Genomic DNA, 26,100 nt, shown 5'->3' on the forward strand with positions numbered 1-26,100 from the left:
TGGTTATGAGCCACCTTTGCTTACAACACTCCTTACCCTTCTGTGGAAAAATTCTCACCTTGTGTTCTAACAGAATTCTCTGCTTCCTTTGCACAATACGTCCAACCCTACCTACTATTACACAGACTTTTGTTATCTGTTCTTGCCACTTACAACTCAATTAGGGCAGGGACAGTCTCTATCTTGTTCATGATTATATCCTTGAATTCTTGCATATAGAAGGTACTTCATGACCTTCTGTAGAAGGAATAAATGAAGAACCATACTTTTCATCCATTTTCAGGCTTTGGGAAAAGATACTTAGCGTCTTTGAGCCCATTCCCTCAACTCTGTAATAGAAACAATATTTTACAATATCTCATAAGGATTTGAGATATAAAGGTTAGCCTCACTAGGTGGTGGCACAGTGGATAGAGCCTAGGACTGGGACCTAGAGGACCCAGGTTCAAAACTCCAAGGTCTGCCTGACCTGTGGTGGCACAGTGGATAAAGCATCGACCTGGAAATGCTGAGGTCGCTGGTTCGAAACCCTGGGCTTGCCTGGTTAAGGCACATATGGGAGTTGATGCTTCCAGCTCCTCCCCCTTCTCTCTCTCTGTCTCTCTCCTCTCTCTCTCCCTCTCTCTTTTCTCTCTAAAAATGAATAAATAAAATTAAAACAAAACAAAAAAAACCCCAAGGTCGCCAGCTTGAGCGCGGGTTCATCTGGTTTGAGCAGGGCTTATCAGGTTGAGCCCAAGGTCGCTGGCTTAAGCAAGGGGTCACTCGGTCTGCTGCAGCCCCCTGGTCAAGGTGCATATGAGAAAGCAATCGGTGAACAACTAAGATGCCACAATGAAGAATTGATGCTTCTCATCTCTCTCCTTTCCTGTCTGTCCCTATCCGTCCCTTCCTTTGTCTTTCTCTCTCTGTCACCAAAAAAAAAAAAAAAAAAGTTAAATGCCTATCACATAGTAATAAGCACTCAACAAGCAGTAACTAGTATTAATATTTTTACTATTACCCCTTTTTATCAATATAAACTGTGTTCTTCTCAAACTAGGATTCATAATTTTATGTCCATAATAAACAAATCTTTTCCATATGTATGTCAGAAACCTTCAAAACCACTACAGCATATTCTTCACCACCACCTACAAAAGGCAAGTGCCATTTAGGTTAAAGCCCTTTTTAAATAAGTTGAAATATGCCTGGAAGGCTAATTTGTTTTGTTTTTTGTTTTGCTTAACTATCCCTTTTCTTAAGAGCTAGAACATGTAATTAATGAAATCATTTTTAATATGCTCTGAATTAAAAGGTAATCATCTCAGATATGTTGGAATGTGAATTTCACAGAACACCAAATAATATAATTTTAAGAAAACCAAACTTGGCCCTGGCTGGTTGGCTCAGTGGTAGAGGTCGGCCTGGCGTGCAAGGGGTCCCTGGTTCGATTCCCGGCCAGGGCACACAGGAGAAGCGCCCATCTGCTTCTCCACCCCTCCCCCTCTCCTTCTTCTCTGTCTCTCTCTTCCCCTCCCGCAGCAAGGCTCCATTGGAGCAAAGATGGCCCGGGCGCTGGGGTTGGCTCCTTGGCCTCTGCCCCAGGTGCTAGAGTGGCTCTGGTCGCAACAGAGCGACGCCCCGGAGGGGCAGAGCATTGCCCCCTGGTGGGCAGAGCATTGCCCCCTGGTGGGCGTGCCGGGCCGGGTGGATCCCGGTCGGGCGCATGCGGGAGTCTGTCTGACTGTCTCTCCCCGTTTCCAGCTTTGGAAAAATACAAAAAAACAAACAAACAAAAAAAAACAAAACACCAAACTTTGGGCTTTCTTTCTTTTTTCTTAATTTTGAGCAGTTTATTCTCAAGCCATTTCAGTGTTCACCAGTTGGATATATAAAGATAACAGACATAAAAGTAAACATTGGGAAGCACACCTATATTCCCGTTCTGAAAGAAGACATGTTATATGTACAGAAAAAGAAATGGAGCAAATATTAAGGTATTCAAAGTAATTTTTTGACAACTCATATGTGACATATTTATAAGAGTGCGTTTTAAAGTAATTAGATAATTTCCATAGAATTATAAAAGTATTGACATAAATATTAAAAGACTTTTAACAATCACCTATGTATTGAATGCAAGGGTAGTTCCATAAAAAGTCCCAAAATAGAGCTAGTATTTTGCCACTATGAAATATATCAAATTACCAATACCAAACATGTGATGTGGAAGCTATACCAAAGAAAATAGCATTTGGCTCCTGAATATCATAGACTGTCAATACAAGATTTCTTAGGTGTGTTCATGAAAAAGGAGCTTTCGAAAGAGCCATTATAATAGATAAAAAGTGATAACTACTGCCTGACAGGTGGCGGTGCGGTGGATGTGCTGACTTTGGATGTTAAGGTCCCTGGTTTGAAATCCCAAAGTCATTAGCTTAAGCATGGGCTTGCCAGCTTGAGGATGGGGTCACGGTCTTGAGTGCAGGATCATTGACGTGATCCCAAGGTCACTGCTTGAAACCCAAGGTCGCTGGCTTGATCAAGGGGTCAGTGGCTTGGCTTGACCCCCTCCCATCAAGACATGAGAAGGTATGAGAAGCAATCAATGAACTGATGTGCTGCAACTATGAGTTGATGCTTCTCATCTCTCTCTCTCTCTCAAAAACAAACAAACAAAAAATTTGTGTTTTAAAACATACTGCACAGGTAGTAGAATACCAGCATTCTGGCAACTCTACCATAAAATGATATATCTTTTACCACATTAAACTATGCTACTGAAAATAATTTTATCCCAGTCTTTAAAATCAATCATGTAGGGCCTTTGAGCACATTAACTAGATTAAAAACACAGGCACTTGAATATAAGTTGTTAGTGACAAAAAAGTAGAGGCCATGATAGCATGACTAAGGAAAGTGCATATATCTTTATATATCAAATGAAGGTCTTTCACTGATCCAAATATAGAAATAAGAACTATGGACAGAGACTTGACTTGGGATGGTGAACATACAATACAGTGTACAAATGGTGTGTTGTAGAATTATGCACCTGAAACCTTTATAATTTTGTTAACCAGTGTCACCACAATAAATTCAACAAAAAGGAAAAAGAAATAACTACATATAAAACTTTGATAAGAAAATCAGATTGCTCAGAAATTTCACACCAAATAATTTTCACTGAATAAAGCAATGACTACTGCAAGTCCTATTTAAGCTTTGTCAAACAAATGTCCAGGATACAGTTGTTTAAAATATAATTTTCATCTTTTCATCACCCCATTACAACCCACAACCCTCACCAACAGTCCAATAATATTCTCTATGAAAACTTACCACTCCCCTTACAATCCAAGGGCACCACAGACATCATGAGTCTAGATAGATTATTCTGGTAATTTATTCAATAAGACTACCTGGTAAGAATGTGTAAATATTGATCATCTAACAGAAAGTCATTGTAGCATTTTTAAAATGACCGAAATAATTAATAAGCATTTTTAATGCTTTACAATTTTAAACATTTAAATTGTCAAATACACTAAGAAAACATATCACACACACATTTTCATCACCCAAATGAAAGCATAAAAAACTTCAGACAGTTGATACTGAGATTCTTGGGGCTTTCTTTCTTTCTTTTAAAAAGAGATTGTATTTAGTTTGGCCCCTCCCTAAATCCTGTGTTTGCCAGGATCATCTGCGGGGCATGTATGATACATCTATAGGGCAGTTTAATATATGTATTAAAAACCATTTCGCCCCGGTCAGGTGTCTTAGTTGATAAAGCGTCATCCCGGCATGCCGAGGTCATGGGTTTGACCCTGGTCAGGGCACATATGAGAAGCAGCCAGTGAGTGTACAACTAAATGCAATGAGTTGATGGTTCTCTCTTTCTCTCCCTTTCCCCCTCCCTTCCCCTCTCTCCCTGTCTTTCTTGCTCTAATCAATGGAAAAAAATTAAAAAAAAAAAAAAAACCATTTCACTCTCTATCAATCTTTGGCTAGAAGCATCATGAAAGGAAACTGAGGGGCTAATGAGGCAGATCAGTCTCCATGTGCTTCCATCTTACAAGTCGCTGACTGGAAGACTTGTCTCATCCAAGAACACTGGGTCACAATCTTTTTCTTGAGGGCCATTTTTACTTTGAAGTTTTAGCAGAGCTTGTTTAGTCACTTTAGAAGCTGGTGGTTCTCTTGGAGAGACAGCTTGGATCTTGTTCCCTAGCTTGACCTTGGCAAGAGATTCATAAAATCCTCACTTCTCTGCGGTAAAGCTTGCAACCGAAAAGTTGCTGCGAGAGTCTGTGGAATGTGAGGTAGCTGCTGCTGTACTGGCAGGGTAGAAGGTATGTTTGGATTCTAGACATTTGAAATGCTCAGGAGATGCTGATCAGCGGGGTGTTGGCTGTGCTACAATGAATGGCACCAGACTTCTTTAAAAAACAAAACAAAAAAAAATTTTTTTTTTAATTTAGAGAGAGAAAGAAAAGGGGAAAGAGAGAGGGGGAGAGAGAGAAAGAAACATTGATTTGTTGTTCCACTCATTTATGCATTCCCTGGTTGATTCTTTTTTTTTTACACAGAGACAGAGAGAGAGAGAGAGAGAGATAGGGACAGACAGGAACGGAGAGAGATGAGAAGCATCAATCATCAGTTTTTCGTTGCGACACCTTAGTTGTTCATTGATTGCTTTCTCATATGTGCCTTGACCGTGGGCCTTCAGCAGACCAAGTAACCCCTTGCTCGAGCCAACGACATTGGGTCCAAGCTGGTGAGCTTTGCTCAAACCAGATGAGCCCGCGCTCAAGCTGGCGACCTTGGGGTCTCGAACCTGGGTCTTCCACATCCCAGTCCGACGCTCTATCCACTGCGCCACCGCATGGTCAGGCCCTGGTTGACTCTTGTATGTGTCAGGACCGGGGATGAAACCCACAACCTTGGCATATCAGGACAATGCTCTAACACCAACTGAGCTACCCAGCCAGGGCCACCAGAGTGTCCGCTTTAATCCAATAGTGCATCTCTTCAGGGCTATCGGCCTGCACATAGTAAGTTCAGATGATGTTACAATTTCAAAGAGGTTGTGCCAAATTTTTATATAACTTGGCTTAGATTCCTTCTAAGTGGTATTACTGGGAAAGCTTCCTTTTCTAATTCAGATTTGAAGTACCCTACTCTTATTGTGCTATCATCCAACTGAAAATATCTTCTTTTTCAGTCTTTCATCACTGCTCCTTGTTTTACACAATATCCAGCTTTGATAACTGCACTAAAGGTGGGTAAGGGATAAAGTAAGACAATGGCTTTGTGACCAGTTCAAATTTTTTGTCAATACTTTCACCACAGTCACTTAATTTCATTTTTAAAGAAATTATTGATTGAGCCTGACTAGGCAGTGGCTCAGTGGATAGAGCGTTGAACTAGGATGCAGAGGACCCAGGTTTGAAGCCCTGAGGTTGCCAGCTTGAGCATGGTCTCACCAGCTTGAAAGCGGGGTCACTGGCTTGAGCATGGGATCATAGACATGACCACATGGTCGCTGGCTTGAACCCAAGGTCTCTGGCTTGAGCAAGGGGTCACTCACTCTGCTGCAGCCCCCCGGTCAAGGCACATATGAGAAAACAATCAATGAACAACTAAGGTGCCACAACAAAGAATAGATGCTTCTCATCTCTCTCCCTTTCTGCCTCTTTGTCCTTATCTGTCCCTTTCTCTGTCTCTGTTACATGCACACATGCACAAATTTATTGATTGATTTTAGAGAGAAAGAGGGATAGGAAGAGAGCGAGAAAGAAAGATTACTTTATTGTTCCACTTAATCATATGATACATACACTGTTGGTGGGATTGTAAACTGTTGCATTCACTATGGAGAACAGAATGAAAGTTCTCATTAAACTGAAAATAGAACTATCGTGTGACCCAGCAATTCTACTGGGATACAAAGGTGTATTTGGGAAGGTTGAAAATAATTACATGTAAAAATATTGTGTCGTTAGGAAGTTCATGTGTATTACTATTTTTAGTTGGAGGATTTTTATCTGTGGTTGAAAAGAAGAAATGGTTGTTTTATTTTAAACTTTTTAAAAATGTTTATTTTATTGATTTTTAGAGAGAGAGGAAGGGAGAGAGAGGGACAGGACATTAATCTGTTCCTATATGTGCCCTGACCAGGGATTGAACCAGCAACCTTTGTGCTCCATCTGGCCAGGGTGAAATGGTTGTTTTTTAAAACTGTTGGCCAGAAGCTACATATGAAATTCTAAGATCCTTAACTGTGATAAGGTAAACTATGCAGGAGCTCAATATTTAGAGTACCAAATTCCACCATGTCAAGCTCATTAAGTGGATTCTTCTCCTCCCCCCATTTTTTTTCATGTGCTGTAGTTTATTTTGGGGTGTATTGAAATGAACTCTAAAAGCCAATAGCATGCCTGTAGTGATGTCAGTGGGAGTTTGGGAACTGGCCTGGAATTGAGAAGGTGAGGATCATTTAGAAGGATGGCAATGGGAGAGGGTTAGTCATCATTTTAACGTATTTAGCTCTGATTTCACATCTGCTCTTAGGACATACAAGGAGGGGGGGGGCACAGAAAATGAGCCTATACAGCTCTCTTCATATGTGTCAAGCATATATCAAGAATGGGAAATTAAATTATCCTTACAACACACACACACAATTACATTTGTCACTCTAGAAATTTCTGGAAAATGGCTGACAAGCCAATTTGCTATGGATCTTTTAGGTTCTAGTATGTGAATGTATTTCAGAGGGTTATGAATTCTAAAGGTCTTATTGGCATATATATCTTTAGTAAAATATTTCTATTTCTTAGAATTTAGACTCTTTAACTATTGCATCCTTTAACTTAAAAATGCTTGCAGATCAAGATAAATTATTGAGACAATGTCCTCCTTTGCTGTTAGGTCAAATATATATTTTTACCTCTCTCTACTGGCTTGTTTTCCTCAGCTTATAAAACTGTTCAGGTCTTTATTAGACTAAAATAAATTAAAATATTTTAAAATACTATTCCATAACCTTGTTTTTACCTCAAACTATTTTATTTTGATTTCTTGAAAAGACAGTCTGTGTTTACTACCTTCTTTTTTGACTCCCATTCACTCTTCAACCTTTGAAATCTGACTTGCTCCATCCACCACTCAAACTGCTGCTCTTGTTAAGATTGCCAGAGAATACGTTTTGTCCCTTTTATTTTTATTTTTATTTTTATTTTTTTGTGACAGAGACAGAGAGAGGGACAGACAGACCGGAAAGGAGAGAGATGAGAAGCATCAATTCTTCATTGCGGCACCTTAATTGTTTGTTGATTGCTTTCTCATATGTACCTTTGCGGGGATGGGAGGAGGAGCTGCAGCAGACCAAGTGACCCCTTGCTCAAGCCAGCGACCTTGGGTTCAAGCTGGTGAGCTGTGCTCAAACCAAATGAGCCCACACTCAAGCCAGCGGCCTTGGGGTTTCAAACCTGGGTCCTCTGCGACCCAGTTCGACACTCTATCCACTGCGCCATCGCCTGGTCAGGCTTTGTCCCCATCTTAAATGACACTATTGACAATTCCTCTCTGCAATTCTTACCTCCTTTGGCTTTCTTATTATCATTCTTTGCTGGTTCTCCTTATGCTCCCTGCGCATAGCCTCTCAGTTGGTTTCACCAGCAATTCTTCCCCTGTCCATTTTTAAAAAGTTATTTTTGCCCAGGAAACCATTCATGGCTCTCTTTTACTTTACCAGGGGTCTTAAACTCAACTCAGCATGTGGGCCGCAGAGCAAGATCACAGCTGTTTGGCGGGCCGCACTAGGTCTACAAAAGGCAACTGTTACACAACATTTTTCTCACTGCAGTTGGCCCGCGGGCCGCGAGTTTGAGACCCCTGCGTTTTCAACCTTTTAGGGATCATGGAGTTGTTATAAAGTGTCACTAAAACTAAGATTTCTACTCCATTGTTCTCAGTTATGTGGAAAGAGCACTGGTATTAGAGTCAGGAAACCTGTGTCTGTGTTGGTTGCAAGACCTTTAAAATGACATTCAGCCCTGTCTGGATAGCTCGGTTGGTGAACATCATCCCAATATGCAAAAGGTGTAGGTTTGATTCTCAGTCAGGACACATATAGGAACAGATCGATGTCTCTCACTCTCTCTTTCTCATTCTCTCTCTCTAAAATTAATAAGTAAAATTTAAAAATAAATAAAAATAAGAGTACATTTATTCTCTTTTTCTGTGTGATTTATTTCACTTAGCCTAATACCCGCTAGGTCCATCCATGTTGTTGCAAATGGCAAGATTTAATCTTTTTTTATGGGTAATATTTCATTGTATTTATATATATATATATGTACCACATCTTCTTTATCTACTCATCCATGGATGGACACTTAGGTTGTTTCCATATCTTTGCTAGTGTAAATAATGCTGCAGTGAACATAGGGGTACATATGTCTATATGATAGTTCTATTTTTAAATTTCCCGAGAACTGTCATACGTTCTCCATAGTGGCTGAACCAATTTACAATCCTACCAACATTGCATAAGAATTTCCCTTTCCCTATATCCTTACCAACATTCGTTGTTTCTTGATTTATTGAGTATAGCCATTCTGACATGTTTAAGGTGATATATGATTTTACTTACATATGGAATCTAAAAAACAAAATAAGTAAATAAACAAAGACAAACACAACAGATGCAGAGAACAAATTGATGGTTGCCAGATAGGAGTAGTGTTGGGGGAATGAGTGAACAAGGGGAAGGGATTAAGATACACAAATTGCCAGATACAAAAACAGCCATGGGGATATAAAGTACAGCATAGGGATTAGAGTCAATAATATTGTAATAACTATGTATGGTGTCAGATAGACGCTGGATGTATTGGGGTGATCACTTCGGAGGTTATATGGATATCTGATCACTGTGTTGTACACCTGAAACTAGTGTGGTGTTGTGTGTCCACTGTAATTGGGAAAAATTTTTAAAAATTTAAAATACATTCATTGAGACTCACTTTACTCTTCCTTAAAAAAATTATGTTTATTGTGAGACATAAGTAACATACATGTCTGAAAATACCTCAAATCGTAGGCAGAGTACTATTGCATAATGTTAGTGGTATTTCATCAATAGTGAATGTCCTTTTAGTTCTTCTTGTGTTAGCTTGTAGCAGAGCATTTTCCTGAGATAAGGGAATTAAGGTTTGTGAGAGAGAGTATAAAACTCTTTAAAATTTTTTTAAAGTACTCCTCTTTTAATTATTTAATGTACTTATTTTATTAAAGATACCTATCAACCATGAATAGTTTTCCAGCTTTGGGCTAATCATGATGAGAGGGGGGATTATAAACAGACCATTTTATGAACTCTCAAGAAAACAATGGAAAACTCAAAGCTGAAATAACTGCTTTACAAAAAGTGACTATGAAAAGATAAATTTTAGAGGAAGTGGTCTTTTCTCTTTTTATTTGTTAGACACCATAAAGCAAGAGCTTAAATAGTAATTAGACTATCAAGACTAATTATTGTTTTCTGTAAGTATACTGCATCCTTAAGTATCTGAAACCAGTTGCTATTTTTCCTTACTGGGATTTCTTTTTTATTTGCTGAGAGACATAGACAGGAAGGGAGAGAGGTGAGAAGTGTCAACTTGTAGTTGCAGCACTTCAGTTGTTTATTGATTGCTTCTCATACATGCCTTGACAGGGGGCTCCAGTCCAGCCATTACCCCTTGCTCAAGCCAGTGGCCTTGGGCTTCAAACCAGCAACCTTGGGATCATGTTGATGATCCTGCATTCAAACTGGTGGCCTCGGGGTTTCAAAACTGGTTCCTCAGCATCCCAGGTCAACACTCTATCCACTGTGCCACCACCAGTTAGGCATTCCTTACTGAGATTTTTAGAACTTAATGTTTTTGTGTTTTTTTTTCAATATTTTGTTATAAAAGAAGTAAACAGCCTGACCTGCGGTGGTGCAGTGGCTAAAGCATCGACCTGGAATGCTGAGGTTGCTGGTTCAAAACCCTGGGCTTGCCTGGTCAAGGCACATATGGGAGTTGATGCTTCCTGCTCCTCCCCCTCCCTCTTTCTCTCTACTGTCTCTCTCTAGAAATGAATAAATAAAATCTAAAAAAAAAAAAAAAAGAAGAAGTAAACATGCAGATAAGTTGAAAGAATTTGTACAATAAACAGCCAAATACACATCCCTCTTGGACTCACAATTAACATTTTGCTATACTATATTGGCTTTATCAGAGAAGTTTTTAAGCAGCAAAAATGTTTTATTTACTCTTTTATATGTATTTCATGTAGCAACCTTAAGAAATAAAAAAGTTCAATGCTTTACAAGCTATAATTTTCAGAATTAATTTAACATTAAATAAAAATGTATCATAGGTATAATAAAAAAACATGAATGGAAAGATGAACGCCAAATTCAGAGGAGTAGTTGTTACATGTTTAGAGAGCAGGGAAAGGGCTCATAAAAAATTTCACAGGGGGCTTCAACTGTAATGTTTTATTTCTTAAATTCTAAAGAGTAAAACATTAGAATGCAATAGTGCATCTACTGAGTATCTGGCTGTTTGTTGTATGTTGGAAATATTTCACAATTAAAAATTAAGGGAAGATTTGCTACTTAGTTTCTTTTTCCCTGACAAAGTGCTTTTCACTTCACTTAAGATCCTTTGTCCAGTTGGCCTTCCAGCTGAGGTAGATTGAATAGAATCTGACAACACGGAATCTTTTCTCAGTCTGATGTACTAGCTAAAGAATGATACAAAGTGCCCCCTTTCTACTAAGGACTGAGGAATACAGTATTACTTTTGCATACTTCTTGGTTTTGCCTAACCCAGAGAGAGAAAGAAAAAAAAAACTTCCTATATTATAATTCCTTGAAGCTACTTTTTATATGGCTGTTAAAAAGTCTATAATTGTGTTAAGTATGTAATTTTGCATGTTCACCTGATTTCAGAGAAGAAAGACATGGGAAGTGAAATATGGACAGGGAAGCTGATACATGAAAACTTGGAGAGATAATAGTGCTGCTCAGCCAGGGCCTGGAAACTCAACCAGTCTAAACAAACTACATAGTACTAAATTGCTTGTGAAAGAGCTGAATCAGTCCTGCTGTGATTTGAACTTTTGGCTCCTGAAAGTCTAGAACAGGCTTGAAAATAAAAATCAAACCTTTACCTACTGGGTTGTGTCCCAGGCCCTCTATTGGATGTATGAAGGAGACATCTATCCAAAGAGCAAGAGACAGCAAGAGAAAGATGAGGGAGTGAAAATGAGTCTCAGGGACTTCTCCCTATTCCAGGTATGGAGTGAGCTCACAGGGAGAGAGAACCTCCATCATTAACTAATGTATTGATTCCTCAGGAAATATTTATCTAGAACCCTAAGAAAAATACAGTGGGGTTTGATATAAAGGCTCAACCAACCAACCAGAATATGTTTAGTGCTCATGACTTGCTGAGCACTGTGCTAGTCTCTATGAAGTCCACAAAAGAGAGTCACTGTGTCTGATTTGCTCCAGCAGAGAGTTAAGTTTTGTGGCATTCAATAGAGAATAAGACCTTGAATAACAATATAGATTATACATTCTAAGAGTTGTAAATGTGTCACAGTATACTATAAACCAGGAATTGATCACTGGACTTAATCAGAACACCTAAGTCCAAATCCTAGCTCTGACACTTGCTATGTAAACTTAATTAGGTAAGGATGGATGCAAAAACACTATAGAGTTGGTAATTTATTTATTTGTTTATTTATTTTTCTGAAGTGAGAAGTAGGGAGGCAGAGAGACAGACTCCTACTTGCACCTGGACCATGATCCATCTGGCAAGCCCCATATGGGGCAATGCTCTGCCCATCTGGGGTCTTGGCTCTGTTACTTGGCAACCTCCTCAGTGCCAGAGGCTAACTTGCTCCAACCAAGCCATGCCTGCGGGAGGAGAAGAGACAGATTGAGAGAGAGAAGGAAGAGGGTGAGAGGTGGAGAAGCAGATGGTTGCTTCTCCTGTGTGCCCTGACCAGGAATCAAACCCAGGACATCCACACACTGCGCTGATGCTCTACTGCTGAGCCAACGGGCCAGGGCGGGTTGTAATTATTAAAAGAGTTAAGACTTGAACTAGGCCTTAAAAATGTTTTACATGGATAACCTTAAAGGGTAGATGAAAGTGGTCTCAGAGAGGGAACAACATAAACGGAGAGGGGAATGAGACTTAGATATAAGAGGATAGGATAAAAACCACCTATTTATAACAAAGGTTTGTCTTGTGAGAGTAGGTTAAAAAAAATAGTTACCTATGTAATAATGACTGGATTATGGTAGGATTTAAACTATGGAGGATCTGAAGGCTGGAAGGAAGAGTTTGGACTTGATCTCAAAGGGAATAAGGAACTATTTGGGGGTTTTGAGTAGGGACTTACTATAAAGGTATGTAAGTTGTATTCATTTTGATAATCAGCATCTAACAAAATTCTTGACATACAGGTATTCAGGATTAGTCCAAATGAATTCAGTTAATCTGTCAGTAATATATAGGATGAATAGGACACATCTGAGCCTGGAGTCCAGCCTTCTTATTACCTAGATAATAGTCTGCTTTATCTTTTTTCTTAACTGTAATAAGGAATGATAATGCCTGCCCAGCTAATACAGTTATTTCAGACAACAAATAAGATGATGATGTCACCAGTTTTATAAATACATCAAATGCCTCCATGTAAGATGCTAAGTAAAAATAAAACGAGGAAAACAAAAAAAAAAAACTATAGATATTAAGTGCTTTGAAAAATGTCTTGTGGTAAATATTAGTTTGAAATGCAGAGTTCTAAGGAATCTGCTAGTAAGAGGATGGTATACAACAGCCAAAAGATCATCTTACTGCTGTATTTAGTACGGGGTTTGGTCCCTGTTATTGTCAGGACCTGCCAGGCATAGCTAGAATCAAGTAGAGGAGAAATCACCAGGTGCAGTTAGGTAGGCATTTAAGGTCTCTGAGAGTTCTTCCTGTGGCAATAGACCTTTTCAGACTTAGCTTATTCTGTAATGAACCTCTATCATGGGGACAGTATAGAATACTGGTTAAAAAAACAGATTATGGGCCCTGGCCCGTTGGCCCAGTGGTAGAGCATTGGCCTGGTGTGTGGATGTCCCGGGTTTGATTCCTGGTCAAGGCACACAGGAAAAGCCACCATCTGCTTCTCCACCCCTCCCCCTTTCCTTCTCTCTTTTTCTTTCTTCCCCTCCTGCAGCCATGGCTCAATTTTTTCAAGCACTTAGGATGGCTCCATGGAGCCTTGCCTCAGGAGCTAAAAATAGCTTGGTTGCTAGCATGGCTCTAGATGGGTAGAGCATGGCCCCATATGGGGGATGCCAGTTGGATCCCAGTCAGGGTGCATGCAGGAGCCTGTCTCTCTATCTCCCCTCCTCTCACTTGGAAAAAGAAGGGGGGAGGGGACTAAAAGAAAACAGGTTTTGGAGCCAGAATAACTGGCTGGGTTTGAAATAATGCTGTATATATAACATTAGTCAAATTATTTAACCTCTCAGCCTCATAAAGATAATAGTAGAGTCATAGGGCTGTTCATGAGAATTGAGATACTGCATGTAAACTCTTAATAGAGGATCTGATACACAGTAAATGTCAGCTCCACAAATGTCAGTTACTGTTTTTATTTTCAAGAACTTCTCAGCTCCTCTAACCTCTATTTTTTGTTACTCCCAAATTCACTTTCCATTTTTCTACCTGTTTCACCCCATTCCAGGACATGAAGGCCACATTTGGATCATTCACCTGTAATATGTTGTGCAGCATTAGCATCAAACAAGATCTTAAAATATATTCTGAATTAAAAACTATATAATCTTCAAAGTAGTTTAAGTATTATGTATTTTAGTTTCTAAATGATTCTTGGAAATCCCTGGCTAGGTAACTCTGTTGTTTAGAGCATTGTTCCAACATGACAAGGTTGCTGATTCAATTCCCAAGTCAGGGCACATACAGGAATCAGCCAATGAATGTATAAAAATAGGTGGGGCAACAGGTCAATGTTTCTCTCTCTCTTCTTCTTCCTCTTTCTCTCTCTCTCTCTCTCTCTCTCTCTCTCTCAAATCAGTAAAGAATTTTAAAGATACTGCTAAAAATAATTCTTGGAAATCAATAATCCATAATATAGTTCTTCATATACACGGCTCACAAAAATTAAGGGATATTTCAAAATAAATATGAAGCTATAAAATATTCCCTAATTTTTGTGAGTAGTATTTTTTCTCTAGTATATTTTTCTAGCTTCTCTCTAAAATAAGCAGCATAGCATATTTTACTATATATATATATATATATATATATATATATATATATATATAGTTTTTAATGAAGTATGTAAAAGATGGGGTGTAGAACAAGGTTCTTTGGGCCCTAAGATAATTTAATAGATCACATGGGGAAATTAAAAACTAAACCTTTTAGGAGGGCAATTTTATATCTACCAGTTCCTAAGATGTTTAAAATATCTTAACTAACTGCCATTTACATCTCTAGGTATCCATTCAACAAATATACTCACATGTATGCACAAAGATTGTGTGAAAGCGTGATATTGTATATAACAGTAAAGCCTGGAAACAAGTATCCACCTGTAGAAGACCTTTTAAATAAGTTACATATAATTGTAAAATAGAATGTCATGCACTCTTTAAAAGAATGAGGTACCAGTAGGCTGCCTGACCAATGGTGACGCAGTGGATAGAGTGTGGCCCTGGAAGGCTGAGGTCCCAGGTCCGAAACCTCAAGGTGGCTGGCTTGAGCCCAGAGGTCGCTGGCTTGAACAAGGGCTTACTGGATAGGCTGGCGGCCCCCCTCCCATGCCAGCTCCCTGTCAAAGCACATATGAAAAGCAATCAATGAACAACTAAGGAGCCGCAACTATGAGTTGATGCTTCTTATCTCTCTCCCTTTCTGTCTCTGTCTCTCTCATTAACAAGAAGAAAAAAAAAGAACGAGGTAAACTATATAAAAATGGGGAAATGTCCAAGGTATAGTGATAAGTGAATGGAAAAGCAAGAAGCAGAATAATACGTATAATATAGTTCTATACTTGTGTGCATGTGTTTTTCTTAAAAGACAGCAACTATATCAATATGTGCGTTTGCAAGGAAAATTTCTGGAAATATTTTAACAAATCATCTCTGTGAGTAGGATGATGGAGATGAGAAGAGTGACTTTTATTTTACCCTTCTGAATACTGGGGGGGGGGGGGAATGTTTTAATAATTTAGCATGTGTTACTTTTCCTATTTTTTAAAACTAGTTTTAGAAAAGTAAACTATTTAAAGAGATAAGAGTAGAGATTGAGTGGTTAAATGTGTTGTAAGGTGTGTTGGGTGTGAAAAGTGATCTATAAATGCCTATTATTTTTACCAAACAATAGAGTGTGGGGCTTTTGTAACCTGAAGAAAGCAGCATTGCAGCATCTCTTCCTACTGGAGCATATGGTGGTTAAGACCATGGGGGATGGATGAATGCCTTAGAGACTGCCTCTCATGGAGTTGATATGCAGATCTCTTTAGTATTCCCATTGCTCTTATAGTGGAAAGTTCCATGGAAAAGAGTGGAAGGGTTTAGTGACATTGTTCCATCCAGTGTTTAAAACTATTGTCAGGTATTCTTTGAAATAAAACTATTAGCCACATGGTGATTGCAAAACATGATTGCTTTTAAGAACTTTGTTTACTACTGAGTTTGGTTTATTGTATTGTATGAAGAGTGCTTTTGACTAGGTGTAGTGAGATATCCCTTGGTGCTGTCTGGACAATAAGTTTAAAAATTGGGTATTATCTTGAGAGTTTTATCCAGTGTTTTTTACAGATTAACAGGAGACAGAATGTTTTGCTACTTCAGGTAACAGGCCTTTTGTTTTGTAACTCTGTAAAGTGTTGATTTTCTCCCTTTTGACACTCAGGGGATTAATTTACTATTTATTTCTCTAGGTCACACCTTAGAGAAAACATAAAAATACAAATAGATCTTTCAGTTAGTATAATAATTTTTTTCTTATAAGTAGGTATTTTTAAAAATAAAGTTATTTAAGTTAATGCTATTATTTCAAAGCTTAAAAAGTACAAAAAGCCTGTTGAGCCCTGCAGATCTCACTAATGTTATTGCAGATTGCAGTAGTGAGTTAATGTCATTAACTACTTGGAAAACAGTAATAGTACATAGAGGAAGTTTATATGTATTTTAATTTTCATTAACTCATCAATTTCTCATCCCAAATACAAACAAATATAACCAGGTTTCTGTTATTGGAAGCTGACTGGCCAATTTATGAATGATAATAAAATGAAAATTTGGTGCTATCTTGTTCATAATGCTTTTGTTTATGTGTTTTAATAAAACTGTGAGGTAAATATTATCATCCTTACTTTAAGGTTAAAGAAACTAGGGCTGGGATTAAATTTTACCTATGAACAAAATGACTAGAATCTAGAACTTCTGATATCAGACCCATTGCCATTTTAATGTTGCCTGCTTTAGCTATTTGTTGGTCAATGGGAAAGAGTTTAGGGGATTATTTCTAGTTAGCATCTTCGTTTTCTCAGTGAATAAACTAAAATACACCATGGTCTTTACCTTAAGACTAACAGACAGACTTCAGAGTCTACCTGCCCATCTTCCAAATCTCCTTTTTCTCCACCTGTCTCTCTCCCTCTCTCCCTACTTCCCTCCTTTTCTCACTCTCTGTCTCCCTCTCCTTTCTCAGTGGCCTAAAGAAAAACACAGCCTGACCAGTGGTGGCACAGTGGATAGAGCGTCAACCTGGGACACCTGGATCCCAGGTTTGAAACCCTAAGGTCGTGGGCTTGAGCCCAAAGGTCACTGGCTTGAAGCAGCCCAAGGTCACTGGTTTAAGTAAGAGGTCATTGACATGGCTTGAGCCTCAAGGCATATATGAGAAGTAATCAATGACAACCAAAGTGCTGTAGCTATGAGTTGATGCTTCTTATCTTCCTTCCTCTCTCTTTCTCTTTCAGTCTCTCCCCCCCCCCCCCAATACACAAAATAAATTAGAAAAAAAGAAAAACACATAGGTCTTTTTTCCTGTTAAGAATTTTTACCTCAGCCCTGGCTGGGTAGCTTGGTTGGAGCATTGTCCCTATCCACCAAGGTTGTGGTCGGTTCGATCCCAGGTCAGGGCACATGCAAAAATCAACCAATGGATGTATAAATAAGTAGAACAGCAAGTCCATGTTCCTCTCTTTCTCCCTTCCTCACTCTAATATCAATAATAAAAAGAGTTTTTATTATTCAGAGTCTACCTGCCCATCTTCCAAATCTCCTCTTTTTCTCCACCTGTCTCTCTCCCTCTCCCTACTTCCCTCCTTTTCTCACTCTCTGTCTCCCTCTTCCTTCTCAGAAATAGTTGAAGAAATATGCATATGAGAGTTAGAAAAGCAAAACAATTTTTAATAAAATTCATTGCCATCTCATGCACTCTAAGATTCTTCATCAGAGATTGCAACTCTGATTTTATTTCTGAAGGGCAATCTTCTTGACCTTAGCTTTCTTCTTTATTTTAATTTATTTCATTTTTTTTCTCTTAGCTTTCTTAAGCTTACAAAGCCAGCCATTAGGTCCAAAGAGTAGGTTGTTATGCCAGGCACTAATTTAAGTACTTTACATGTATTAACTTAATTAATCCTTATAATAACTTCATAAATTAGGTACTAATACTGAGCCACAGATTAAATAACTATTCAAGTTCACAGCTAATGGTGGCACTAAGATTCAAACCCAGCCTGTTAATTCCAAGGCTAGGTTTTTAACTGCTGGACTCTACTGCTTTGAACTAGATGACTGTTTATCTTAAGTGAATTAAATGCATTTTTTCAGGACCTCCAGACTGGATGAAATTCCTTTCCCAGGATTCTCAGTGTTCACAAAAACAGATTTGGGGACTTTTCTTTAGGGCTTATTATCCCATTTCACAGATGAAGTTAAGTGACTTGGTCAAACTCTTAGTTTATTAAGTGGCTGTGTTAGAACTAGGACTTAATTTCCTCTGGTTTCTAGCTCACTATTTTTGGCACTATAAACTAACACTCACTTTTTAGCTCATTAACTACCATCATTCAAGTGATAAACCCATGCTGGAATTTAAAAAAGTTTTTAATTGAATTTATTGGGGTGACTCTGGTTTAACATAACTATATGGAGTTCAGGTGCCCAATTGAAATTTTGTTACAGTGGCAAAAACATGTGCAAATCCTTCACTTACATCTTATTACACCTCTGTGTCTGTCCTGGAATACAGTTAGGTCTCTGGTTTTACACAGTTTTAAAGTGTTTATACTTTATAAAGGGACTTGTGAAGTATCTTGTGGACATAAGAGATGTCTCTTATTTAAAAAATGTTTTTAATGCTTTAACATATAATTCTATAAAAATTTAGTTTGGTCATAGCTAATGCTGTCAAGAGCCAAATTAACAGTTTAGCAATAGTCATATTTCTGAGCCTTGAAATAAATGGTCAGCAAATGACATGACAAAATTCATTTCAAATCTAACTCAATTAACAGTATAAAGAAATGCAGCAATTTTTCTTCAGGGACCTTGTGCAGATTTGTTTTTAAAAAAACTCCTTCTGACTTCATGTGGAGTAGAAAACTAGCTTAGTTTATTTCATGCTGCTCAATCTAATTTGGAATCATTTTTGAAGTCCTAGATGCTTGGGTACAGAGAGCTTGCTCCCTAGAGCCTGTTTCCTGACAGTGGAGAGTAAAGGATTAAATTGAGCTGAAACTAAATTGATTGACATTTTGACACTCTGCAGATTGTGAAAAGAAAGGGAATTTGTTCAACTTTTTAAAACAAGCAGTAGCAGAAAGAACTATTTCCTTAAAGGTATCTCAGTTTGCAAAGATGATTTAATTCTTAAAAAAAACCAAGAGGCATGTACTAGCACTTTCCCAATTTCCTATATTACAGTTCAAAGTAAGCATTTAACTTTGAAAAGCTTTTGAAAAGGCCTGGACGGGGGTGTTAAAATAGTCTCCTTAGCTGAACAGGCACTGACAGAGGTCTTTTGAGGGAAAACAAAGGACTATGCACTTCTGGGGTGTCACTATAGGAACCTACTTATAAAAGGCAAGTATACATATTTATGAAATCCTTATCTCTAGCGTTTTTAAATGTGAGAGATATTAAGTGTGAATACAGTAAGATACATTTCCTGCTGACCTCTTTTTCAGACAGATACAGATGTTTACCACACCATCATCTTTCCTAATAGGCATCATTTGGTGTTGACTTCCATAAAATCTTACCTCTGTTGTGTCATGAAAGGAAATGGACTCACCTAAACAGTACTGTTCTAAAGAGCCTGCCTTCTCCTCCCCCTCCTCCTCCTCCTCCTCCTCCTCTCCTTCTTCTTTCTTCTTTCTTCTTTCCTTTTCTTTTCTTTTCTTTTCTTTCTTTATTTCTTCCTCTTTCTTTCTTTCTTTCTTTCTTTCTTTCTTTCTTTCTTTCTTTCTTTCTTTCTTTCTTTTTTCTTTTCTTCTTTCTCTTCCTCTTCCTCTTCTTCATCCTCCTCCTCCTCCTCCTCCTCTTCTTCTTCTTCTTCTTCTTTTCTTTTTTTATCACTGCAGGAGGTTGTAATAAATTATAGCCTAGAAGAAATTTTAAACTGGCAACTTTGCCAGATATTTAAAGCAATTTATTTTGGGGTGTATCAGCAGATTTTTTTTTCTTACATCACATTTGGGTGCCTGCTGACACAGCCTGAACAAATCTTTCAAACATTTTACTTCCTAGAGATAGATGAAGGGGATGATGCACCCACTCCAAGACCCAGACCTTTCATTAACTCTTCATTTGCCAGTCGGTTCCTTCCTATTACCAGATCTGTAGGAAACTTAGCTATCTATTTCCAGTATGTTTGCCATATTTCAAGCCCCTCAGTGCCTTGGCAGTAACTCTTAAGTTTTATAGAAGGATCCATTAACAAAAGAATGATTCTGGTTTTAGGCATTGAATTTATCGTTTAGATTCTTTCATTGTTAGTATTTTGAATATTGCCCAAACTTCCCAAAAAGAAAAGAGATCTGAAAATTTATATTAAAAAGACATTTCTTCTGATTCTAGCATATGTTGTGTCTTACAGTGTCTTTTTTTCTAATTTTAGTCTCTTTCCTCTTGTAATTGGATAGTGAAATAATTTTTTTAATTATTATTTTTGGCTCTGGAATTACTAAGGCAGCTTTAATGGTATACGTTTAGTCAAGTATTCAGAAAAGCTAAACATACTGGTGCCTGAAAATATTTGTCCTGATGAGATTAGAGGGGCAAGAGATAAGGGAGCTAACTTTTATTAAGTGCCTCACCAGCCAGCCTCTTTTACAAACCACTACACATAGCATGTGGGAGAGAGACCAGATTCTCATTTTACAAAGAGCTGGTTCCTAGTCAGGTGAAAGGCACGGCTCAGTGAGTTGTTGAACGCGATAAAGGATTAAACTCATGGAGGTATCACGGAATAGGGTTTAGTGGGAAAGGCCCTAGATCAGGAGTCATAAAACTGGAGTTCCTAAGGGACATCAAACGAGGCCATCTGGCCAGACCCTTAATTTTTACACAGCTGTAATATGAGGATATAATCTCTAGCCTGTCTTCCTCTCAAGATCATTTGGCACAATATAGTTCTCAAACATGGCTGCACATTCGAATCACCTGGGGAGCTTTGAAAAATATTGACGTCTAGATTCTAACCTCAAGAGATTATAATTTGGTCTCGAGTGCAACTGGATATTGGGATTTCTTAAATCTCTGCAGGTGATTCATGTGTGCAGCTAAGGCTGTGAATCCTTGGTTTGTTGGGTGGTTAGGAAAGCCCCTGGTAAATTTATTTACAAGGTTAGCAGATATTATCTTAGCAGATATTATCAGCTGTGTCGCTAGTTTGTTTTTTCCATCCTAATTTCAACTGTTTTTGCTTAAAAAAAAAAATCCAACTAATCTCCGAATTTCCCCAGCCTTTAGCACATAGGAAAGCCGTTGACAAATGTTTGTTGCATTTGTGAACGTACAGACGTTTAAAGTTTTAAAGTCATTTTTAAAATGGGGTTTGCTTGAGGGCCAATGTATAGAGCCTGTTAAGAGGCAGGAACTTTCTGTTGAAACATTCCCAAGGAATGCGAGCCTTTCTTGCCCAAGCCACGGCAACTTCTGAGTGACCCTTGTCCCCGAAGCCCGGACGCACGCAGCGGGATCGGTGGGTGCCACGAACTCCGGGGCGGGGCGCGGGCAGGGCCGACCCTCTGCGCCCGTCCGCCCACCCCGCCGCGGCGCCCCGCCCCGGACGCGGGTTGGGGAGGGCTGCTAGTGAGGTCGCCGGACTCCAGTCGAGCCTCAGGGCTGCGGCGGCTGCCTCCGCGCGACCCGGCGGGCCCAATTTGGCCGCCGGGAGCCGGCGCTGCCCGCGTCTCCGGCCCGGCGGATCCCAATACGGTCACCTCGAGCCCCAGCCGGGAGCGGGCCAGAATGCGGACCTGAGAGCCGTGAGCCGGCTCCATGACCCTGAGCACGTTGACTTGCGAAAGAAAGGCGCCTCCCGCCTGCACCTGCAGCCTCGGGCGCCCCGACATGATCCCCTACTTCTCTGCCAACGCGGTCATCTCGCAAAACGCCATCAACCAGCTGTGAGTGCACCGCGCGCCCTCTTGCCCTCTGCGAACGCTCGAAAAGTTTGCGTTTCAGCAGCCTCTTTCCCCAGCATCCTGGGGAGCAAGCAAAGCAGGCGAGGTCGAAATCGCATCCTGCTGTTCTTGGAGCTCTCTGGACGTCCGGGAGGATAGTGGGGTGGAAGTGTAGGGTAATTCTTGGGGTCGGAAAGTGCCCGGGACTTAGGGGGTGAACCGACAGAAGAATCCTTTGCGAGAATTTCTGGTAAACTTTGAGGTAATATGAAAATGGGGTCGTCCCAGGGAAGTTGTCTGTGGTGACCTAGTGACAGCCGAGGCGTATGGCACTCCTCAGGAGACTCTGAGGGTGGAGGGCGGTCTTTAGCTTCTGAACCGTCAGCCGGAAACGCTAGGACTCCCTTGCGGGTCCTGCTGGTGATCCAGCTCCTGTGTTTGTTGTTTTGGCTTTTGTTTCAAGTAAGTTCGCGTATAACCATAGGTTTCTGTTGCAAACCGTTCACACAAAGAAAGGCAGTTCATTCTTCACTCCCGGCTGGCTGTAGTCTGGAATTATTTCAAACAACTAGATTTCAGTAGTTTGACTTTTTCTTTTTGTCTCCTGCTCTGGTAGTACGGGCACACAACCCAAGCCTGCAAGCATACCTTCATTGACTACTCGGCAAGATCCAGGCGCTTATTTGTCAGTGTTTTTGAAGTCTTTAGAGTTGTTCTCCCTTTACACTTGTGGTTTAGCCATTTCTGAGAACTGTGTGCTGAGACTTGCGGTTAATCTCACTTCACAGTTATAGAGCACAAAGTAAAGGAAGTACCATCTACTGTATTCAAGTTGTATGTTAAACCAGTGGCGTTAGTTTAGGGTTACTTTAGATAGCAGCAGTTTGGTCTTGGTGTAGTGGATTAGCACTCACTCCAGAGTGGCTTCAGGAGAGTCACCTACTGAGGTTTTCACTTAAGCAAGGCTTCTGTCTTCCTTCCAGGTCACCGCAAAGAACTTTTTAATTGAATGTCCAGCCACAGAAACTTTCCATTATCTCTTTTTAAAGGTCCCAACAATGGAATATGAAGTGATTTATAGATAATCTTACATCTAATTGATTACTTTAATTAATGGTTCGCACTCCTACCAAATCAAACTCATTTGAGTTTTAGCTTTTTTCCTTTTGTGTAGATTCATGGTGGAGCCCCTAAAAAAATGCCCCCCTTTACAGTACAGAACAGATTTTACAGTACTGTAAACACTACAGAATTAAATTAACTACTTGGTTGCGTTTTTCTTTTCTTAAAAAATGGACATATGGAGTGAAGAAGAAAAGGAGTAAATCTGAAATTGAATAACCAATCTCAAAATGATAGTGTCAACAATACTTTAAAACTAAAAAAGGCAGTGGGAGCAACCCAAATGTTCATCAGTGGATAAACTAATGTGATGTATAATAAAACTAAATATTATTTAGCCTTAAAAAGGGAGGAAATTCTAACAGATACTATAACATGGATAAACTTTGAAGACATTATTCTAATTAAAATAAGCCATAACAGAGGCCAAATGCCATATGATTCCACATACTTAAGGTACTTGGCGTAGTCTAATTGCCAGGTCTTGGGGGATTGGGAATAGGAGGTTTGTGTTATGTAGGTACAAAATTTGATTTGAGAAAAACGAAAAAGTTCTGGGGATGGTTGCACAACAATGTCAATTACAGGGTCCTTGGTTATGACACAGTTCCTACAACAGTGACGGAACCTGAATTTTGGTGTAAGTCAAAACACACCCTAGCCTAAGTCACTTATCCTAACACAGTTGTAAAATCATAAAGATTTTACAAAAAAACATAAAAACACACTAAGCCACAGAAAAAGGACATAAATATACTGTACTGTACACTGTACTGTAGTAACCAAAAAAATGACAAAATTAGTGTAAAAAAAAAAATAAGGCACTGCCCTGGCCGGTTGGCTCAGCGGTAGAGCGTCGGCCTGGCATGCGGGGGACCCCGGTTCGATTCCCCACCAGGGCACACAGGAGAAGTGCCCATTTGCTTCTCCACCCCCCACCCCCCCTCCTTCCTCTCTGTCTCTCTCTTCCCCTCCCGCAGCCAAGGCTCCATTGGAGCAAAGATGGCCCGGGCCGCTGGGGATGGCTCCTTGGCCTCTGCCTCAGGCGCTAGAGTGGCTCTGGTCGCGGCAGAGCGACGCCCTGGAGGGGCAGAGCATCGCCCCCTGGTGGGCGTGCCGGGTGGATCCCGGTGGTCGGGCGCATGCGGGAGTCTGTCTGACTGTCGCTCCCCGTTTCCAGCTTCAGAAAAAGAAAAAAAAAAAAATGCACTAACAGTGTAAGCTGAAACAGGTCTCAAGTTTTTAAAGTTTTTATGTGAGTGAGCGTCATAAACTTGAAACGTTGTATGTCAAGACTGTTGTAACCCAAGGACCCCGTATTTAATGCCACTGAACTGTATACTTAAAATGGTTGAAAGGCAAATTTTGGTACATATTTTTACAGTTTTAGAAGAAGACTAAACAGGTAGATCTCTTGAGCATGCCTGTGCCTTTTCCTTTTCTTCTCACAAGGCACATACCTTTGCCTTTTTTCTAAGCTCCAAGGGCCCTTCTTTTGCCTCTAACATTTCCTGAGCCCACACAGTCCAGCTGGCTCACTTCTTCTACCTCTGTGACTTTCTAAATAAACTTTTACTTGTATTTGACTCTTGGCTCTGAATTTTTTCTTAGCCAGAACTCAAGTACCAAAGTTGCTGAACCGAGGTCTAACATCTGGTGCTGTTTTACCTCTACACATGTGGGCTCCACTGGCCTCCATCCTGCTGAATTCCCTGGGAGCCTGACCAGACTACATTGTCTGGACCTGCTGCAAGCTGCCTTTCAATTGGGTTCACCCAGTGGGAAGACCTGAATAATACAAATAAATTTAATTATATGTATATGTAATATATATGTAAACAAAATTTAAAAGGCTTAAAAGCTTTGGGGGGTGGAGTTTTGAATTTTGCTTCCTAATATAATCAAATAAATCCAGATTTCTTTGGGTAGGTCATCTGACTTCATTTTTTTCCACTGTGAAATGAGGATCATAAGAAGTCAATATATCCAGTAACACTTTGCAAACTATAAATTCCTGCACACAAAAAATGAGTTAATTGAAATTAAACACTACTTAATAGCAGCCATTTATTGACTGCTTGTCACTGCGCTAAGAGTTTAATGTATATCATCTCGTTTAATCATCACAGTCAGTAGCAATCCTCTGAACTTATTTGTTCTGTTTACAGATAATGAACCTGAGGGTTAAAGAAGTTAAATAATTGTTCAAGGCTATAAAGCTAGTAAATGACAAAACCATTCTTAGAATCCAGATGTTTCCTGGACAGGTGCAGTTAACCACTATAAAAATGATGCTCTGTCTCAGTAGTTGCAAGATTACTTTTGAGACTTCCAGTCTTAGGAATTATCTTTAACTGCTGACATCTTCAACTTAATAGTGAAAAATATATTTGCTATATACTAAGAATTTTGCTGCTAAGGTAGACAGACTTTTTAAAGAATTTGTAGAATATTTCTCTTATTTTTGTCTCTCAATATTTTTTTCTTAAAAGAGACTTACTGAGCCTGACCAGGCAGTGGTGCAGTGGATAGAGTGTCGGACTGGGATGCAGAGGACCCAGGTTCAAGACCCTGAGCTTGAGCGCAGGCTCATTTGTTTTGAGCAAAGCTCACCAGCTTGGACCCAAGGTCGCTGGCTCAAGCAAGGGGTTACTCGGTCTGCTGAAGGCCCACGGTCAAGGCATATACGAGAAAGCATTCAGTGAACAACTAAGGTGTCGCAATACACAACGAAAAACTAATGATTGATGCTTCTCATCTCTCCATTCCTGTCTGTCTCTCCCTGTCTATCCCTGTCTCTGACTCTCTCTCTTTCTTCGTAAAAAAAAAAAAAAAAAAAGAGAGACTTACTGATATCCTAATATTCACTTATTCTAAAATATATTTATTAGTTTTGTTTTAGCCATCATTTTTATTTAGCATTTATAGTGTTTCCCAGTTCATCATTTCAAAATCTTTAGGGATTATTCTGAATACAATCCTAAATTTTTTTAACATACACATTTTGACATTAATGCGAAAGTGCTAGAGAGAGAGAGAGAAAGAAAGACAGGGAGAGAGACAGGAAGGGAGAGAAATGAAAAGTATCAGCTCCTAGTGTGTCACTTTAGTTATTTATAGATTGTTTCTCAAACGTGCCTTGATAGGGGTAGGGAGGGCTCCAGCCCAGCCAGTGACCCCTTGCTCAATCCAGCAATCTTGGGCTTCAGGCCAGCGACCTGTGGCATCAAGCCAGTGACCATGGGATCATGTCCAATGACCCTACATTCA

At 39.6% G+C, this 26,100-nt stretch overlaps 1 protein-coding gene and 1 pseudogene across 2 annotated transcripts in view; one reads left to right on the plus strand and one right to left on the minus strand.

The window, feature by feature from the left end:
• Positions 1-26,100, plus strand: part of SSH2 (slingshot protein phosphatase 2) — a 300,617-nt gene that overhangs the window by 148,030 nt on the left and 126,487 nt on the right. Inside the window, exon 1 of one of the 2 annotated variants that reach the window (XM_066363588.1) lies at positions 21,410-21,711. The exons of the other annotated variant lie outside the window; for it this stretch is intronic. Coding sequence (XP_066219685.1) covers positions 21,584-21,711 — 128 coding nt within the window. The 5' untranslated portion in view covers positions 21,410-21,583. Of the gene's footprint in view, positions 1-21,409; positions 21,712-26,100 lie in introns of those variants that run through there. 2 annotated transcript variants of the gene reach the window in all.
• On the minus strand, positions 4,058-5,351 carry LOC136394325 (pleckstrin homology domain-containing family A member 1 pseudogene; annotated as a pseudogene).

This window comes from Saccopteryx leptura, chromosome 2 (genome assembly GCF_036850995.1).
Source record: "Saccopteryx leptura isolate mSacLep1 chromosome 2, mSacLep1_pri_phased_curated, whole genome shotgun sequence".
NCBI lineage: Eukaryota > Metazoa > Chordata > Mammalia > Chiroptera > Emballonuridae > Saccopteryx > Saccopteryx leptura.